Raw genomic sequence first — 19,804 nt, 5'->3', positions numbered from 1 at the left:
GCGGCGGTGCCTCCTCTGTGTGGGGCTGCCTGGGCTTTTGCGGGGGGGCCCCTTGGCTTCTGGGCGCTGGGAGGCTCCCCCATTGGTTGGTGTGCCCTCGGCCAGCATTACTTCCTGGTCTTCGCCCCCACCCTGCCTCCCGCGGCTCAGTTGGCTGGGCTCCAGGTGGAGCTCCAGGTGGCTCCTCCCCTCCCAAGGGAAGGCGAACCCTGGACAGGCAGCTGCCGAGGGCGGACTGAGGCCAGCCCCGCCCCACCTGCCCCTTTTCCGGGGATTTTTAGTCCAGGGGCTTGGCCCTGCGGTGCCTTTGGCCTGGCGGGCACCATCCAGCGGGAAGTGGCTGAGTTCTGAGCGTTCTTTCTCACCTGCGCCCCACCCCCTGTGGCCTTCTGCCTGTGACTCCTCAGGCCTCTGGGGAGATGTTGTCCCGTGGGTAAGTCCCCTGCTTCACCTGGGTACCACAGTCCCCTGTTCATTTGGGAGGGAGGGGCAGGGTTCCTGCTCACGCCTGATAGGCGTGAGACCAGAGTGCCACCTGCCCCTGCCCCCTGCCTGGGGTCTGCTTTCCGTCCTATGCACTACCTCCCCCCATCCCCCTCCCCACAAGATGCCAGGGACTCCAGGCTCATTCGTGCCCTCTGCCCCCACCTTTTCAAGCACCCTTCCCCTCCCCCTCCCCCCCCCCCCCCCCCCGACAGATACGTGTTTATTCTCACCGTTGCATTTCTCCTTCCACCTTCGGGTCTCCTGTTTCTGCCATACGCTTAGGACCTGTCCCCCTGGGTAGCCCACTCACTTAAAACATTATACATCTGAAAGGTAGACCCGAGAAAGCGCACACGCGCGAGCACACACACACACACACACACACACACCCGCCCCGGTCCCATTCAACTTCCCAATGTCCTTCGGTTTCCCTTGACACCTGTGCGTCAGTTCATTCAGCAGATACCTGTTGAGCATCCAGTATATGCCAGGTGCTTTTTAAGGTGCTATCAATACTGTAGCAAACGAGACAGACACAGTCCCGGCCCTCCCCTTGCTTCCCTCCAGAGGAAAGCCACAGACTGTACAAGGAACCATTAAATAGGATAATTGCAGATTACACAGAAAATGAAACAGTTTCACGTGCTCGCAAACGTCGGGTTGCCGGTGGCATCACTGGTCAGGGAGGGCTTTCCCCAGGAGGTGACATGGGAGCTGAGCCCTGGGTGAGGAGGAAGCACTGGCCTTCAGCGGCTCTGAGCAGAGGAAGGGGCCCGTGCAAAGGCCTTGCTGCGGAAACAAACTAAGCAAAACTGAATAGTGACTTTTTTCCCTGGTAGGGCTTATTCTGTAACATGAGCTGCGAATATTTATATAAAAATGACTATGACAATGAAAAAAAATAGGTTAGGAGTTCCCATTGTGGTGCAGTGGTTGACGAATCCGAGTAGGAACCATGAGGTTGTGGGTTCGATTCCTGGCCTTGCTCAGTGGGTTAAGGGTCCAGTGTTGCCGTGAGCTGTGGTGTAGGTCGCACATGCGGCTTGGATCCCACGTTGCTGTGGCTCTGGCATAGGCCGGTGGCTACAGCTCTGATTAGACCCCTAGCCTGGGAGCCTCCATATGCCGTGGGAGTGGCCCTAGAAAAGGCAAAAAGACAAAAAAAAAAAAAAAAAAAAAAGGTTGGTCGGGAGAGGGGCAGGGCTGGGGCCGGCCAGGCCTTGCTGGAGTCAGGGTATTATGCTGAGGACCCACTTGGCATGTTGGTGAGTTGGTGGCTTGATCGCCCCCAAGTCCTGTAGGTTCTTTTCACGCTCACCTCTGCCCTTGGGGTGTGACCTGCATCCCCCACTGCTCACCTCATCTCTTTCAGCTCTGGTGTCAAGGTGCTTGAATCTTCTGGTCCTTGGTTCCTTCCGCACTCCTGCCTCAGTCCTTTTCCTACCAGGCGGTTGGCAAGGCCTCGCTCAATACAGAATCCTTCCTTGGTTCCTCAGCCTGGTCCTGTGAGACCCTCTGCCGTGTGCCACCACCTCTCAGGGTGGCTCAGCCACAGCGCTCTCCATGGGTCCTATGCCTGCCACCCAGGTGCCTTTGCAGATAGACGTGGCCTCTGCAGAAGCGCCGGCCCCTTTGGCTTCCTTTGTGGGCTGTGCCAATGCCACACTGCTTTCTCCAGCAGTGGCTGGTGTGGCAGGAAGGACAGTGGACTCTGGCGTCAGACAGCCTTGGTTTGTCCCCTTCCCCCTCACTAGCTTGTGACCTTGGGCAAGATACTTCTCTGCGCCTTCCTTTTTGTTTCTAGAATTGGGCTAACGAGACTTACTAAACAGTGAACAGTGTGGCCGTGTGGATTAATGACGTTATATAAAAGCTATTCACCCTATGAAGTTCCCTCTGTGGCACAATGGGATTGGCGGCGTCTCTGGACAACTGGGACGCAGGTTAGATCCCCAGCCTGGCACAGTGCGTTAACGATCCGATTCCTGGCCTGGGAACTCCATATGCTTTGGGGTGGCCAAACAACAAAACAACAACAACAAAAACCCTGCTCTATGGAGTTCCTGTTGTGGCAAAGTGGAATCAAATCTGACTAGTATTCATGAAGATGCGGGTTTGACCCCTGGCCTCACTCAGTGGGTTAAGGATACGGCAATGGGCTGTGGCGTAGGTCTCAGATGAGGCTTGGATCCTGTGTTGCTGTGGCTGTGGCGTAGGCCAGCAGCTGTAGCTCTGATTCCATTCCTAGCCTGGGAACTTCCATATGCTGCAGGTGTGGCCCTAAAAAAAAAAAAAAGCAAACAACAACAAAAACCTTTTCTAAAAACCTACTTCATATTAGCTTTTTTTTTTTTTTTTTTTTTTTTGTCTTTTCCAGGGCTGCACCTGTGGCATATGGAGGTTCCCAGGCTAGGGGTCGAATCAGAGCTGTAGCCGCCAGCCTACGTCACAGCCACAGCCTCACCAGATCCGAGCTGTGTCTGCAGCCTACACCACAGCTCACAGCAATGCCAGATCCTTAACCCACTGAGTGAGGCGAGGGATTGAACCCGCAACTCATGATTCCTAGTCGGATGGTATCCATGAGGACTTGGGTTCGATCCCTGGCCTCACTCAGTGGGTTAAGGACCCGGCGTTGCCGTGAGCTGTGGTGTAGGAAGCAGATGCAGCTCAGATCTGGCATTGCTGTGGCTGTGGCGTAGGCTGGCGGCTGCATCTCCGATTTGACCCCTAGCCTGGGAACCTCCATATGCTGAGGGTGCAGCCCTAAAAAAAGAAAAAAAGACCAAAAAAACCCAGGGAGAATAATTCCTGCACCACAGGGATGTCTGAGGGCCCAAAGGGATTGTGTGTGTGCAAATCTGCTGCAACCTCTCTTATGCTGAGGGAAGGGAGGTGTTTCTTATTTACTCTCCTGCCAAAGGACAGCAAGACCGTACATCTCATTCTAGCGTCTGTCTGGCTAACACTCTTCAGAGAAATTCCTGCCTTTTCCGTGGTCTGGAGTTGCTTGGTGCCTGGTTAATTTTTCCCCACCAAGTGGTTTAAGCCCCAGAGGCAGAGTGGCCTATAGCCAAGGTGCAGGGGGAGTTTAGTGCTGAGCAAAGACTCGCAATTTCACGTGTGGTCGGGGTGTGTCCATGTGTGGGTGTTTGCCCCCCACCTGTTATGTGTGTAGGTGCACACAGAGGCTAAAGTGTGTAGTGGGACCATGTGTGCATGGGTGGAAGCTTGTGTGTGCATGCATACTCATCTGTATGTGACAAGCAGGGTGTGTACGTGCGGCAATGAGCTGGGCATGGACCATGCATGTGTTCAGGGCCGGATGAGTTTGGTTGTTGGGCACACACTCTGTGTGAGGCATCATACTGAATTGTGACCGCTTGGAGGTGAGAAGAGCAATAGTGGACCTGCCTGTGGTAGAGGCGACGGTGACTGCACCCACCTTCTTCCTGCCCCCTGCTGTGGGAGGTAGTTCATGGTCTTTCAGGGCTGCTGTCCAAGCCTGGAAGTAGTCAGCATTAGCCTGTGCAATGAACAGACCGAGCAAGTTCCCAGAAAGAGGGGGAAGAAAGGAAGCTCTTTTGGCGGGAGGGGAACTTGATGTTTGATGTTTTCAAAGAAACGGTAAAGTAGCCAAATAAGAAAACTAGGAGTTCCCTCTGCAGTGTAGTGGGTTAAGAATCTGACTGCAGCAGTTCAGGCCAGTGTGGAAGCACAGATGTCATCCTGGGCCTGGCGTGGTGGGTTAAAAGATCCGGTGCTGGGAGTTCCCGTAGCGGCTCAGTGGTTAACGAATCCGACTAGGAACCATGAGGTTTTGGGTTCGATCCCTGGCCTTGCTCAGTGGGTTAAGGATCTGGCGTTGCCGTGAGCTGTGGTGTATGTCGCAGAGGTGGCTCGGATCCTGTTTTGCTATGGCTGTGGTGTACTCCGGCTGCTACAGCTCTGATTCGACCCCTAGCCTGGGAACCTCCATATGCCACGGGTGCAGCCCTAAAAAGACAAAAGACAAAACAAAACAAAGATCTGGTGCTGCTACAGCATAGGTTGAAGCTGCTGCTTGGAGTTAGTCCCTGGAGAATGTCCATATGCTGCAGGTATGGCTGTAAAAAGAAAAGAAAGAAAGAAGGGAGGAAGGAAGGAAAGAAAGAAAGGAAAATGACTTTCATCGGGCTTGAACACTTTATTATTTATTTTCCTTTTTTTTTTTTTTTTTTTTTTTTTTTGAGGTATAGCAACCACAGCGTGCCTGAATATTCAACACATTGCCCGATGGCTGTGACGTTTATTACAGCCATGTATACACAACCCAAAGGGCGATGGAGAGCATTCCCAGCACCAGCAGTGTCCCAGAAATTGCCATCTCCCAGTCAGTTGACTTCTTTTTATAAAAGTCATACATGCCGGGGAGTTCCCCTAGTGGTTAACAAATCCGACTAGGAACCATGAGGTTGCGGGTTTGATCCCTGGCCTTGCTCGGTGGGTTAAGGATCCGGCGTTGCCGTGAGCTGTGGCGTAGGTTGCAGACTCGACTCGGATCCCGCTTTGCTGTGGCTCTGGCGTAGGCCAGTGGCTACAGCTCCAACTAGATCCCTAGCCTGGGAGCCTCCATATGCCGTGGGAGCGGGCCTAGAAAAGGCAAAAAGAACAACAACAACAACAAAATTCGTACGTGCCCATGATACAACCTTCCAAAATGTGGAAGGAGAGGTCCCTCCCTAGGGAAGCTGCCCACAGGTGTTCCTTGTGTATGTTTCGTTGGGCTTTTTTCCTTTTGCTTTGGTTTGGCGGTGTTTGTGTTTGTATTTGGAATTACAGGGAGCATCACACGCTTTTAGTGTTTAGGCCTCTCCAGGTCAACTAGCCCTGAGAACAAGCCATGGCAGGACCTGGGCCCAGAAGACAGGTCTGAATCAGACCAGGCCCCCTTGGCAAGAACCTACGGCTTAGACCTAGATGGACGTGCCCAGAGGGGCTGGCGGCTTTGCCCTTACCTGTATCCATAGGTCTGCTTTCCCCTGCATTCTGCTCATCACCCCCAGCCCTGGCTGCAGGGTAGGGGTAAGGTGGGTGCGCCAAAACCTGGGGACAAGAAGTAGAGAAGGGAGAGTTCCCGCTGTGGCTCAGTGGCTAACAAACCTGACTAGTATCCATGAGGATGTGGGTTCGATCCCTGGCCTCGCTCAGTGGGTTAAGGATCTGGCGTTGCTGTGAGCTGTGGTGTAGGTCGCAGATGCAGCTTGGATCCCGCGTTGCTGTGGCTCTGGCATAGCCCGGTGGTTACAGCTCCAATTAGACCCCTAGCCTGAGAACCTCCACATGCCATGGGAACGGCCCTAAAAGGACCAAAAAAAAAAAAAAAAAAAAAAAAAAGAGAGAAGAAGAAGAAGAAGAATTAGAGAAGGTGCACGTTGGGCAGGGCTGTTCTGGGGTCATTTTGTCCATCCCTCTGCCCCATGACACCTCTTCAGATATGTGTGTGTGCTGCGGGGGGTGGCGGTGGGGGGTGGGCCCCTGTCCCTCTGTGAGCATCTGCATGGCCTTGGCAGTTAGGGGACATCCCTCTCCCACAGTGGCTCCAATGGAAGAGTCTCCCAACCTCTGTTCTTTGAAGCCCTGCGGCCTGGAGCATAGCAGCTAAAATCAGTGGCTTCAGAACCAGGCTGTCTGGCTTGTATCCCCGCACTGCCACTTACTGACTGCATGACCTCAGGCGTGTTGCCTACACTCCCTGAGCCCCAGGTTCCTTGTCTGGAAAATGGGCATAATGAAGGTACCCGCTTCGTAGGGCTATTGTGAAGAACGCATCAGATAAGGCAGGTAAACGCTGTGTAGTACAGGCTGGGGGTACAGTCAGATCCTCTAATGACAGTTGCCACTGTCACCATCATTATGGGCTTGAACCAGGGAAGGCTGCATGGAGGCAGCTTGTGGAGGAGAAGGACCTGGCGCGTGACCCTGTGGGTTCGCATGTACGAAGCTTGGTCTTTGCCGGGACACGTGTGTCCTTATTCCTGTGTCATCTCATGTGCGGAGGGCCACACTCCTGAGGCCTTAGATGGCAGATGTGTGGGAAGAGGGCTCTGTCCCCACCCCCACTGCCACCCTGCTCTGCTCTAAAACGAGAAGTACAAGTGAGTTCCCCCAAGGGGTCGGCCGCGCCCCTTCCTGTCCCCGCCCTGCCGGCTGCCCCAGGCCAGCAGAGTGGCAGCCCCAGAACCAGGACCGCGGGTGGCGGGCGGTGGGGTGGCCTGAGTGCTGAGAGCCGCGGGAGGCTTAGCCCCGGCATTCTCCTCTTGTCTGGACTCAGTGGCATCATCTCCTTGCCTGTACCCCCTCCCCGCCGGGGCACCCCAGGATGGTGAGGTAAGGGCCTGGGACCCAGGGCAGGCCGGAGGCAGGGTGCCCGGGGACCCGTGGGACTTCTCCTCACTGCCCTCCCGGCCTCCCAGGTGGTTTCACCGAGACCTCAGTGGGCTGGATGCTGAGACCCTGCTCAAGGGCCGAGGGGTCCACGGCAGCTTCCTGGCTCGGCCCAGTCGCAAGAACCAGGGCGACTTCTCCCTCTCTGTCAGGTGGGTGGCCCTCCGCTCCAGCCGGGGGCTGGGGACTCCCTCGGCACCTTGTTCCGGTCCCTGCGTGTGTCTGCCCCCTCCCTGCGTGCCCGGGGGCCCCGAGCCCACCCCTCACCCCGTCCCCACCTCCATCCGCTCTTGCACCCACTCACCTCACTGCCTGGTGCCCCGCAGGGTGGGGGATCAGGTGACCCATATTCGGATCCAGAACTCGGGGGATTTCTACGACCTGTATGGAGGGGAGAAGTTTGCGACGCTGACGGAGCTGGTGGAGTATTACACGCAGCAGCAGGGCGTCCTGCAGGACCGAGACGGCACAATCATCCACCTCAAGTACCCGCTGAACTGCTCGGACCCCACCAGTGAGAGGTGAGGGGCTTCACGCCCTGACCCACCCAGGAGTGGGGGCCGCCCCCCGCCCTCGCCTCCTCACCTCTGCTTCTTCTCAGGGCTCCGGGGGCCTCTTTCCTCCATGTGATGCTGGGGCCCCTTTCCATCAACCCCTGAGGAAGCCAGAGAAGGTCACCTCGTCCTTCTCCAGGGTCCCTGTCAGCCAGCAGTCCAGGCCCCACTAGTGACAGGGAAGCCACTCCTCGGTCGTGGCTGAGTTCCCCATCAGATTGGCTCTGTTGTTAGAAAGCTCTTCTTCCTTCCATGGAAGGGAATCTGCCTTCCTTTGGCTGTTCCCTCCCCCTGTACAAGTTAATACACTGAGTGGCTGGTGTTGAGCAGGGGCATAGGGACCAATGTTCCTGAGGATACTTGGTGGCTTATCTGAGCATCCCCGTGAGGATGGGTCTGCCCTCTGGGGCTGGGTAGCGCCCGACGAATCCTTTGACCAGAACACGGATGGTTGAAAACTGAGCAATGGGGTCACCTGTGTAAGGGGCCTAGTGCCTGGGCACAGGGTCATTTGCCAGGCCTTTTCTGCCCATCTTTTTGGCTCCAAGGATATGGTCCCCAGAACTGCGCTGACTACTCCCCATGTGCTCCCCGCGAAGCATGGACCCTATTGCTCAGAATTACGCAGCGGGTCATTTTAGCAGCTACGTCGTCTCCAGGATCATGATAGCCCCCATGAAGGGGAAAGGCAGCTGAATAAATAACTCTGGGGATTTTTTGCACACTCCTGGGGGCTGAGCCAACTTGCCCTTGTCCTGTATTCGTGTGGTGATTGTTGAAAGGATTCCAAACCCTGATTCTGCCAGCCTTCAGTCTTACTGAGATGCACGCCTCCCAACTTGCATCAATAGTCCTGTTCAAGTCACCCCTGGGAGACGTGTGCCCACGAACACGAAGCCATTGATCCACTTCCTGAGAAGCCAACTCCTCCAGGAGGCCAGCCACACGGATGCCCTTGCTCGTGGCTGCCCTTCTTGGTGTCTGCCCCCCCGGCCCTTGTGCTGCGCCCCATCCGCAACATTCATGAGGGTTTTCCACCCAGACCCGCTTGAACTCTTCGTGTCCTGGCTGCTGCCAGGTTGTGAGAAGTAGGTTGCGGATGGAGCCGGAAGAGGGATGGAGCTGAGCACACACCCCTGGGAAGGAGCCTGAGGCCTGGGTTCAAACCAGGGCTGGGAGAGGTCAAGGAGAGAGGGAATCAAGACCCAAGGTCAACTGGGGAAGCTGACGCTAGGAGGCCTCTTAGGTGACCAGCACCAAGAGGCCTGGGCTCACCCCTGACCCCAGCAGTGCAGTGCGTGGGGCAGGCTCTTTCTCCAAACCTCCGCCTGTGTCCTCTGCCATGGTGGCTCTCCCTCCTCCTCTGCGGGAATTTGCATTCTTTGCATTTGTCCCCTCAATGGCTAGCTCGCTGTCTGTGGTCAGCCTGACATTTGCATGGAAACTTCCTCATCCTGGGGCCTGGGGGGAGAGGGTGAGCCCCTTCCCCATTTTCTGGGGGGAGGGGGGGACCCTGGTCCATCCCTGAGGGGTGGGATGGGGTGGCCCAGGGGGCTCCTGGACAGGCCAAGAGGCTCTGGAGGTCTCTGAGCTGCAGTCTCCCCTGGGCAGGAGCAAGATGGGGCGGGAGCGACTGGCCCCCTCCCTCCTTCCCCCCATTCCTGCGGTTGGAAAATGCCCCCCCTTGCCTGGTCCCTGGGCTGAGGAAACCTCACAACCTCACTTCTCACTCTCTCCCCAGAAGGAGTTTTGTGTTTTTTCCATCACGTGGTTTCCTGTGGGGCTGGGCATTGCGGGGCTACAGTTTCCTCCTGGGAAGGGGGTGTGCTTTGGGGAAAGGTCCTAGTTCTGCTTTCTGCCTCTCTGAACCCCTCTGAGCCCCAACATCCCCTTCAGTGACATCCTCCTGGGCACCCCAGAGCCCCCAAGCCACTCTTTATCCAGTGGGGTTGTCTGCCTTCCCGGCTCCCAGAGGGAGGTCGCCCCATCTTGCCTCCCTTGTGACTTCCGTCTGTCCCCATCGTTGCTCACTGTGGTTTGGCCTCTGTCGGCATTTCTGTGTCCCTAGCCCAGCCCTGTCTTTCATGGAGACCCTTTCTGGGTTGTTCTCCCCGTTAAATATTGTGGGCATGGCCTGCCAGTCTGCCTTTGTCTTAAACTTTCAGACCTGGGCTTGGCGAGAAGTCCTGAGGCTTGCCTCTCATCAGCCAGGGCCTTGGGCCAGTGCGCAGTCCCCGGCCTCAGTCTTCTCATCTGCACAATGGGTGGTACTTGCCTCCCAGCATTTCTGTGAGCATCACAGTCCTATGGAGGGTGGTGGGTTTGAAGGCATGCAGAACAGTGCCTGCACGTGCAGGGACCTCATGTCGCTGCTCCCGGGGGCGGATGTCCGCGCGGTGCCTGCCCCTGGCTGAGGTCTCACCTTCCCGGATGCTGCCTTCTCTAGGTGGTACCATGGCCACATGTCTGGAGGGCAGGCAGAGACACTGCTGCAGGCCAAGGGTGAGCCCTGGACATTTCTTGTGCGTGAGAGTCTCAGCCAGCCTGGAGATTTTGTGCTGTCTGTGCTCAGCGACCAGCCCAAGGCTGGCCCGGGATCCCCACTCAAAGTCACCCATATCAAGGTCATGTGTGAGGTAAGGTGCCTGGACAGTGGGGAGGCACCCTCCTGGGTCCCATCTGTGCTCAGGGCATTGCCCATGGGGAGGGCCAGCCTGGGCTTTGGTCCGAGGCTGGGGGTCAAAGAGGGAGACTCGGGTCCTGAGAGCTGGTCTGACTTGGTGCCCCTACAGGGTGGCCGCTACACAGTGGGGGGTCCCGAGACCTTCGACAGCCTCACGGACCTGGTGGAGCACTTCAAGAAGACGGGGATTGAGGAGGCCTCGGGCGCCTTCGTCTACCTGCGGCAGGTGAGAGGTGGGCCTGGCTGCCTCCTCCTTTGCCCCCAGCTTCCGGCTCTAGAAGCGGCTGACTTCTCGCCTTCCCCTACCCCAGCCATACTATGCCACGAGGGTGAACGCGGCTGACATCGAGAACCGGGTCTTGGAACTGAACAAGAAGCAGGAGTCAGAGGAGACAGCCAAGGCCGGCTTCTGGGAGGAGTTTGAGGTGCCTGATGGGACCAGGGGGGAAAGGGCGTGGGGTCCTCGGCAGACCCCGTCTCCTCTCTCCCACCCCGTGTACTGATCGGCCCCACGTCCTTTGCCCTCCATGGGTGCCCCCTCTAGGGGCTGGGGCTCCATGTCCCCCTTTTACCCCCCCTCCCAGAGTCTGCAGAAGCAGGAGGTGAAGAACTTGCACCAGCGGCTGGAAGGGCAGCGGCCAGAAAACAAGAGCAAGAATCGTTACAAGAACATCCTTCCATGTGAGCGCCCTGCTCCTGAGCAGCCTTCAGCCCTCCCCGCCACAGGCAGCACCCGCTCACGAGGAGAACGCTCCCCACAGCGGCCGACCTCCCCGCAGCACATAGGGTCTCCCCATACTCCCGCTCAAGGAGGCCCCCCACCCCACCCACACAATAGAACCTCCCCCCCACTTCAAAAAGCCTCTGCTCCCCGCAAAGGAGCCACCTGCGCCCCACCCTCCTCTTCCCCTGAAACCTTAATTCCCACCCCATCCAGATCCCCTACCCCTGCCTGCCCACAGTGCTCTGAGAGCTCATGGCTTCTGGGCAAGCATGGCCTGGGAGTTCAGGAAGGGTCTGATCCAGGCCCTTCTTGCTTTCTCTGCCCCACTCCCAGTCGACCACAGCCGAGTGATCCTGCAGGGACGGGACAGTAACATCCCTGGGTCTGACTACATTAACGCCAACTATGTCAAGGTTGGTGTGCCTGCTGGTCACAGGGAAGTGGGGGGGCTGGGCCCCAAGGATCCCCACCTCCCTTGCTCATGAGGTTGCTGGGTTCAGAGACATGTGGGTGACGCAAAAGCTGTCCCCGTGGGTGGCTGAGGGTGGTGGGGGTACGAGGGGCTCACGGTCCTGCACGTCTCTGCACTCACATCCAGAACAAGCTGCTAGGGCCCGATGAGAACGCTAAGACCTACATCGCCAGCCAGGGCTGCCTGGAGGCCACGGTCAACGACTTCTGGCAGATGGTGTGGCAGGAGAACACCCGTGTCATCGTCATGACCACTCGGGAGGTGGAGAAGGGCCGGGTAGGCTGAGCCCCGTGCTCCCAGTACTTATCGCCACCACTATTAAGCCAAAGAAACTTGGGGCCCCTCAGAGGGCGAGGGTCCTACCTTGTGGGAAAACTGGGGTACAAGGTCTGGGTACACCCTGACTCCCAGATCCCTGCCTCCCAGCTTGGGCTCCCCTGACCTCCAGACTCAGATTTCCAGTGGCCGCCTGCCTTTGACTGTCCCCTGCCCCACCCCGGCCTGTCCCCTCCGGGCCAGAAGCCTCTCCTCTCCTCTCAGCCTCATAATTCTTTCTGGAATTGTCCCACCCCCACCCCCAGCACACACTGCATCAGGCTGCTCCTTCTGAGAACCCCTCAGTGGCTGCCAGCTGCCTTTTGAGTGGTCACAGTCCCAGACCTGGCACTCGGGCTTGGTGGCCGCCCTCTGGCCCTCGTTGCCTCTGACCTGCCAGGCTCCTTCAGGTTTCTGTGCCTCTGCATGAGCTCCCGGCCTCTAGGAAGTGGCTTCCTCTCTCAGCATTATCTCTGCCTGACAGACTCCTCGTTCTTTGAAAACCCAGCTCAGATGCTCCCTCCTCTGGGAAGTCCTCCCTGATTTCCTCCCTTGCCTAGACAGAGAATGAGTCTCTCCTTCCACCAGGCTCCTCAGCGACTCTGGTTCCCCTGTTCCTCTGTCTCCCTGTGAGCTTCTAGAGGCACGGGCCACATCTTATGTGTGTCTGTAACACCAGCCTGGGCTGGGAAGCATCGGGGACTGTGAGTGTGCCAGCTGACGTTCACTGAGTGACCTATACGTGGCTGCTCAGGTCTCACCACCTGCGGGAGGCTGAGCCGAGGCCAGATCCTTTGTCTCTGACTCTCGGCCAGGTCACACATCAGATGCTGATGGGCCAGCACTAGGGGCTCAGGCCCTGCTTCTGTCCCTCAGTCGCCATCTCCACCCTTCCTTTTCAGAACAAATGTGTCCCGTACTGGCCAGAAGTGGGCAGTCAGCGTGTTTACGGACCCTACGCTGTCACCAACGGTGGGGAGCACGACACAGCTGAGTACAAACTCCGCACCTTACAGGTCTCCCCGCTGGCAAATGTGAGTGTCCCCTGCCCCACACCAGGACCCCCCCCTCACACCTGTTCTCTTTGGTTGGGTAGAATGAGGCCATGAGTGGGAGCAGGGGGCATTGACCCTATGTCCTCGGCCCAGGGGGACCTGGTTCGGGAGATCTGGCACTACCAGTACCTGAGCTGGCCTGACCATGGGGTCCCCAGCGAGCCTGGGGGTGTCCTCAGCTTCCTGGACCAGATCAACCAGCGGCAGGAAAGTCTGCCTCACGCAGGGCCCATCATCGTGCACTGCAGGTGAGAATAATAATAATAATAATAATAATAGTAATAATAGTCAAAGTAGTAGCTGGCAAGTAAAACTGCTAAGCGCCAGGCACTGTCATAAGCAATTGACACAGTAACTCCTTTAATGCCTCCCCCCACCCTCGCCCCCACCTGCTCTGGGTCCTGATGGCTCCAGATTCACGGGTGGAACTTAGCAGGAACCAAGCTCATGGCTTGATCCTCTGTGTGCATGTGTGTAGGTGGGTGTGGGTGTGGGTGTGGGTGTGTGTGAGCTTCCTCAGAGACTGCCCAGGATGTACCATGTGGTCCAAGCTGCCACATCCTGATGAGGAAATGGGCCCCAAAACGGTGTTTCTTCCTGGGGTCAGCGCGGCCCCCATCCCTCTCTCTTCCACCTGTAGCCCTGGGCTCCTCCATTGCTGCTCCCTGTCTTTCCCCCACTCACCAGAGACCCCGACTCGGCCCCAGGCCCATGCATCACTAGCTCCACTGGCCCTCGTGTTCATGAGCAGGAGACCCCATTCCTGCTAAGGTGGGGGGTGCTGCGGGGTCAGCGAGGAGGAGCAGGGGGTCCCGTCAGGCCTGAGGGGCAGAGTCCCGCAGACGGGCCTACTCCGCTGGCCCGGCCTGGGTGCGTGGAAGGCAGTGCGCAGGGTCCTGGACGGACGCCTCCAGCCCTTCCACCCGCTGGCTGTGTGATATTGGACACATGACGGCACTTCTCTGACCGTGTGGTTCCTCATCGGTAAAATCAGGATTCCGACAGGGTTGTCGTGAAGATGAAATGAGCCCTCTTGCTGTGTTTGGAATACAGTGAACCCTGGACAATGGGAGCTGTTCACGCTTTAATAACTCACATGAGGCAGGGAACGGGAAAGGGGAATCTGCTTCCATCTCTTCCCTTCCAGCTCCCTCCTTGTGACCCCAGGCTGTGAGGGCAGAGACTTCCTCCTTCCTCCCACCAGCCACCCTTCCTCCCTGCATCCCGGGCCGGGCTGGGCTGGGCTGGGGCGGGGCAGGGCGGGCCAAGCCTGGAGGTGCCCCTCACCTGCGGTCTCAGGGACCCCGCTCTGCTTCCAGGGTCAGGCCCCTCGCCAAGAACGTCCCCACTGCCTGTGCCCCCCCCACTTGAAATCCCCATGGTCTTTATTTAGATCTTACAGGAAGGAAGTGGGTGAGGGGGAGTTATTTTTGACAATCTGTGTTTGAAATTAGACAGCTAGACTCAGGGCATTGGCCCCACTGGCCTAGCCGAGCGGGTGGGCCTGTGATCTAGGTGGGGTCCTGAGCCTCCTGGGGTGTGTTTGCCCAGGGGTCGCGGCAGAGGGTGGGCAGAGGGAGACTTCCTGCTGCATGGCCCCGTGCCTTGCTGTCTCAGGGCTGCCCTTGCACTGCCTTCAATGTCTGAAGAAAAAGGGAAATAGAAGCGTTCCCGTCGTGGCTCAGTGGGTTACGACCCTGACTAGTATCCATGAGGTTGTGGGTTTGATCCCTGGCTGCGCTCAGTGGGTTAAGGATCCAGGGTTGTCGTGAGCTGTGGTGTAGATCTCAGATGTGGCTCAGATCCCGAGTTGCTGCGGCTGTGGTCTAGGCTGGCAGCTGTAGCTCCGATTTGACCCCCAGCCTGCAAACTTCTATATGCTGCGGGTGTGGACCTAAAAAAAAAAAGAAGAAGAAGAAAAAGATAAAAGGGAAGCAGAGCCTCGCAGAAAGAGAAGGGCCGCCTCACCTGGGCGCCAAGGCTGTGGGAGCAGGTAGGGCAGAGGTGGGCCAGGCCCTAGATCTCCTGGGGCGGGGAGCAGAGTGAGGTGTTGGGAAGAAGGAAAGTGATGGGCATCTGGGGAGAAGGATCTTAGGACTTGAGAGCCTGGCCCTGCCCCCACATCCCTTGGCTGGAGAAGACCCCAGGTGCAGAGTTGAGCCAACTTCTGCCCTGCTTGTCTGCCCACCTGGAGACCCTCTCATTTCCGGCACCTTGCATCCACAGCCATCCCCTGCAGCCTCGGTCCCCTAAGCCCCACCCATGCTGGCGCTGAACACGGGGCTCCCCCTTCCCAGCCAGTGCCGGCCTCTAACGGTGCCCCTTCTCTCCCCAGCGCTGGCATCGGTCGCACTGGTACCATCATTGTCATCGACATGCTTATGGAGAGCATTTCCACCAAGGGTGAGAGTGACCGGTGGGGGACGAGGGGGCAGGTGGGCGAATGGGCCCCCAGGTCCACCTGGGCCTGGGCCTGACCTCCAGCCACCATCCCTGCCAGGCCTGGACTGTGACATCGACATCCAGAAGACCATCCAGATGGTGCGGGCCCAGCGCTCGGGCATGGTGCAGACAGAGGCGCAGTACAAGTTCATCTACGTGGCCATCGCCCAGTTCATTGAAACCACCAAGAAGAAGCTGGAGGTCATACAGGTGCGGGCAGCACAAGGCTTGGCCGGGCCGTTGGGGGTTGGGGGGGCTGGCAGTGGGCTTTCTCTGGTGCTCCTGGGACCACCGCGCTTCTACCACCCATCTTCCCACAGTCGCAGAAGGGCCGGGAGTCGGAATATGGGAACATCACCTACCCCCTCGCCATGAAGAACGCTCATGCCAAGGCCTCCCGCACCTCCTCCAAGTGAGTGGCTCCTGCCCACGGCCTCCCCACATGGGCCTCTTTCTCTTCCCCAGCCTGACCCCTGATCCTTCCTTTCCTGAGAGGTTCCGGTTCAAGGTCAAGGTGTTTTTTTTTTTAATTGTTTGGTTCCATTTATATGACATATAAGAACAGGCAAAACATCTTTGATGACAGAAATCAGGGCAGTGGTTGGCTGGCAGGGGCTGGTGATATGGACTGGAAAGCAGCATGAGTAATCTTCCCGGAACGATGAAAAAGGTGGTTACATGGGTGTAGAGAGTGGTTCAAGCTCGGTTCTTTTTTTTTGCTTTTTTCTTTCTTTCTTTCTTTTTTTTTTGCTTTTTAAGGCCGCACTCAGACTAGGGGGCTAATCAGAGCAACAGCCACAGCCACGACAGTCCCGAGTCTGCGACCTACACCACAGCTCACCGCAATGCAGGATCCTTAATCCACTGAGCAAGGCTAGGGATCGAACCCGCAAGCTCATGGTTCTGCTGCGCCATGACGGGAACTCCTCAAGCTTATTTTATTTATTTATTTATTTAGTCTTTTTTTTTTTTTTTTTTTTTTTTTTTGTCCTTTTGCCTTTTCTGAGGCCGCTCCCGTGGCATATGGAGGTTCCCAGGCTAGGGGTCTAATCGGAGCTGTAGCCACCGACCTACACCACAGCCACAGCAATGTGGGATCCGAGCCGCATCTGCAACCTACACCACAGCTCACGGCAATGCCGGATCCTTAACCCACTGAGTGAGGCCAGGGATCGAACCCGCAACCTCATGGTTCCTAGTCGGATTCGTTAACCACTGAGCCACGACGGGAACTCCCAAGCTTGGTTCTTGACCTTCGTTCTTGAGCTTGGTTTAACCTGTGTTTCCTGGGTGCCCTCCACGTGGGGCCTGTGCCAGGTACACTGATATGAGATGGAGCCTCTGCTCCCGGGAGTTTCTGGTGGAGTGTAAGGACGGTGTAAGGAGTGGTGTCCTCGCTTTTCTGGCCTCAGTTTGCTCACCTGTGAGGTGGGCGGTCCTAAGGGGCTGCTGGTGCTGGATGAGGCTGCCCTGTCCCCTCCCTGACTGTCCGCACTTGCCCGCCCCGCCCCTCTCGCAGGCACAAGGAGGACGTGTATGAGAACGTGCACAGTAAGAACAAGAAGGAGGAGAAGGTGAAGAAGCAGCGGTCAGCAGACAAGGAGAAGAGCAAGGGCTCCCTGAAGAGGAAGTGAGCCGGGCATGTCCAGGGGCGGCCACGGTACGGCTCCTCCCCACCTGCCCGCAGGGGCCCCCAGCTCCATGCTCTGCCCTGGACAGATGCGGTGGCTGCGTCCTCACCCTGCCTTCCCAACCATCTCAGACCTGTATCTCCCCCTCCCCACCCCGCCCCGCCCCGGGACCCGTCCAGGAATAGCCACCCCCTGATCCCTTCCTCCCCTCTCTCTGCAGCCTCAGCCCCATCCCAGTGGACCACCTGCAGCCTGCACCTTGGAGCCTGCCCCCCATTCCATTGTAATTTAAATGGCCCCATCCCTACCTCCCTCTCCCAGACCCTGTATATAGCCCAGCATGGCCCCAGGCTGGGCCAGGCCCTTCTACTCCTGTAAATAAAAGCTGTTAGGATCACTGTGTGTGTGGGTCTCTAACTCTGGGTGCCTGGGCGGGAGGGGGAGGGAGGCAGGGACCGCTCAGTGAGGGCAGCCTTCACAGTCAGACGTACAAGGAGTGTGAGCGGGGCCAGCTGTCTCTTCCCTTCAACCTGGAGGATGGTTGTGAAGATCACGGATGGTGATACGACTGGCAGTAATAATTTCTTACACTTTTTTTTTTTTTTTTGTCTTTTTTTGCCTTTTCTAGGGCCACTCCCGCGGCATATGGAGGTTCCCAGGCTAGGAGTGTAATCAGAGCTGTAGCTGCTGGCTTACACCACAGCCACAGCAATTCGGGATCTGAGCCGTGTCTGCAACCTACACCACAGCTCACGGCAATGCTGGATCCTTAACCCACTGAGCAAGGCCAGGATCAAATCTGCGTCCTCGTGGATACTAACCTCTGAGCCACGATGGGAACTCCGCTATGTAACTCTTAATCTGGCTTTTTATCTGCACCCTTGATAGTGAACTAATAGATGTAAGTAAATGTTCTGTGAGGATTTCCCTTGGTGGCTCAGTGGAAACGAATCTGACTAGTATCCATGAGGATGAGGTTCTATCCCTGGCCTCACAGTGGGTTAAGGATCCGGGGTTGCTGTGGCTGTGGTGTAGGCCGGCGGCTACAGCTCTGATTCAACCCCTAGCCTGGGAACTTCCATATGCCACGGTTGCAACCTTAAAAAGACACACACACACACACACACACACAGAAAAAAAGGTTCCATCAGCTGCTCTAGCAAATGAAATCCAAGAAGGGCTTGTGTGAGGTTCCCAGGCTCAGATCTGATGTCACTGTGGCTGTGGCGAAGGACAGCAGCTGTAGCTCCGATTGGACTCCTAGCCTGGGAACCTCCATATGCCATGGGTACAGCGTGAAAAACCAAAAAAAAAAAAAAAAAAAAAAAAGTCCAGGTTCTTGCCTTCACTTCTGACCAACTGGCTATAAATCACTCCAGTTTTTTACACTCCTGCCACGTGTGTCAGGCACTGTTTAAAAGATTAGAGTACTGGATTTCCCATTGTAGCTCAGAGGGTTAAGAACCTGCCTAGGGTCCATTAGGATTCAGGTTCCATCCCTGGCCTTTCTCAGTGGGTTCAGGATCCGGCGTTGCCGTGAGCTGTGGTGTGGGTCACAGATGTGGCTTGGATCCCACATGGCCGTGGCTGTGGCATAGGCAGGCTGCCACAGCTCTGATGTGACCCCGAGCCCAGTAATTTCCATATGCACCAGATGTTAAAGACAAACAAACAAAAAACCTTACAGTATCATTCCTATTACAGAGTGGGAGAAATTGAGGTGCAGATAGATTAAATACTTGCTCAAGGCCGCAGGGCTATTGACACTAAGGTTTCAACTCAGGGCCTTCTGGCCCCGGAGCCCACATTCCTGGAGAGGCAGCTGGGGTCACCCCTGGGGGACACCACTGCATTCCGTGGCCTGACTTCTAGGGCCAGGAGCTAAGAAGATCGATAAAGGCCAGTTAGCACAGGCCTAGCACCAGCCTCCCCGGTGCCCCCTCCCCTCTGGGTGCGTGGTGCTCACAGGTGTGCCCCGCTCCTCCCTTCCTGGGGCCACTGCTGCCTTAGGCTCCTGGTCCGAGTTTTATTTTTGTTCACACTTCCTTTTCCTGTGTCCAGAGTGGACAACCAGGCATTCCTTCTTTGTGTTAAGGCTTTAAAATGCTGGTCTCCTGGGGAGATGAGCCTGACGGAGGTGACTAGGGAAGGACAGGCTCCCTGCTGCTGGACCAGCTAAGGAGCTGGCATCCTGAAGTGAGTGGGCTGGGTTGTCATTCACTTAACATACACTTTATTTTTATTTTTATTTATTTATTTTGTCTTTTTCTAGGGCCGCACCTGTGGCATGTGGAGGTTCCCAGGCTAGGGGTCGAATCCAAGCTACAGCTGCCGGCCTACGCCACAGCCACGCCGGATTTGAGCTGTGTCTGCGACCCATACCACAGCTCACAGCAACGCCAGATCCTTAACCCACTGAGCGAGGCCAGGGATCAAACACACAATCTCATGGTTCCTAGTGTGATTCATTAACCACTGAGCCACAACAGGAACTCCAGACTTTAATTTATTAATTACTATTTCTTAATTTTTTGATCGCCCCGTAGCATAGGGGGTTCTCAGGCCAGGGCTTAGATCTGAGCCACAGTTTCGACCTTAACCCACTGTGCTGGTCCAGGGATCAAACCTGCGTCCCAGCGTTCCTAAGCTGCCGCCAATTCCATTGCAACACCGCAGGAAATCCTACACTTTCTAAAATTGAGGGTCCCTTGTATCTCAGGCACTGGAGTAGTGCTGGGGTGCAATGGGGAGCCCCACCGTTCCCGTCCTTGTGGAACTGAGGAGACTGGTAGGGAAGACAGACCCAGAAACAGGCCACAAACAGAGAATGAGTACTGACAGGAATTAAGGATGTGTGGATCAGCGTTAACGAACCCACCTAGTGTCCATGAGGACGCAGGTTCAATCCCCAGCCACGCTCAATGGGTTAAGGATCCAGCGTTGCCATGAACTGTGGTGTAGGTCGCAGATGTGGCTCAGATCTGGTGTGGCTGTGGTGTAGGCCAGCAGCTGTAGC

The 19,804-nt window shown here is 56.7% G+C and overlaps 1 protein-coding gene and 1 long non-coding RNA gene across 3 annotated transcripts; one reads left to right on the top strand and one right to left on the bottom strand.

Moving 5' to 3' along the window:
* On the top strand, positions 209-17,186 carry PTPN6 (protein tyrosine phosphatase, non-receptor type 6). 2 transcript variants are annotated; one of them, XM_005652593.2, is made up of 16 exons: positions 209-433; positions 6,942-7,064; positions 7,239-7,433; positions 9,913-10,102; positions 10,259-10,375; positions 10,461-10,574; positions 10,734-10,830; positions 11,207-11,286; positions 11,472-11,621; positions 12,563-12,694; positions 12,809-12,963; positions 15,051-15,118; positions 15,216-15,367; positions 15,478-15,569; positions 16,677-16,817; positions 17,009-17,186. In XM_005652593.2, the coding sequence occupies exons 1-15, from the start codon at positions 420-422 to the stop codon at positions 16,789-16,791; spliced, it is 1,794 nt and encodes a 597-aa protein (XP_005652650.1). In that variant the 5' UTR covers positions 209-419; the 3' UTR covers positions 16,792-16,817; positions 17,009-17,186. The 2 variants fall into 2 exon arrangements, with proteins under 2 accessions (XP_005652650.1, XP_003355638.1); XM_003355590.4 differs by lacking the exon at positions 209-433 and adding an exon at positions 6,621-6,855.
* On the bottom strand, positions 4,452-7,296 carry LOC110260750. The gene is made up of 3 exons (XR_002344117.1): positions 7,217-7,296; positions 5,484-5,571; positions 4,452-4,592 (listed from the first exon to the last, which is right to left on the bottom strand). It is a non-coding gene; the product is annotated as an uncharacterized LOC110260750 (long non-coding RNA).

The sequence above is a fragment of the Sus scrofa genome, chromosome 5 (assembly GCF_000003025.6).
Source record: "Sus scrofa isolate TJ Tabasco breed Duroc chromosome 5, Sscrofa11.1, whole genome shotgun sequence".
NCBI lineage: Eukaryota > Metazoa > Chordata > Mammalia > Artiodactyla > Suidae > Sus > Sus scrofa.
The sequence above is the reverse complement of the archived record's forward strand: the minus strand, read 5'-3'. Positions and strand labels throughout refer to the sequence as shown.

Bases quoted from the DNA above. Each gene is read 5' to 3' on its own strand.
- PTPN6 (XM_005652593.2), top strand. The intron at 7,434-9,912 runs GTGAGGGGCTTC...TGCCTTCTCTAG, and splicing joins TCGGACCCCACCAGTGAGAG to GTGGTACCATGGCCACATGT. The intron at 15,368-15,477 runs GTGCGGGCAGCA...ATCTTCCCACAG, and splicing joins AGAAGCTGGAGGTCATACAG to TCGCAGAAGGGCCGGGAGTC.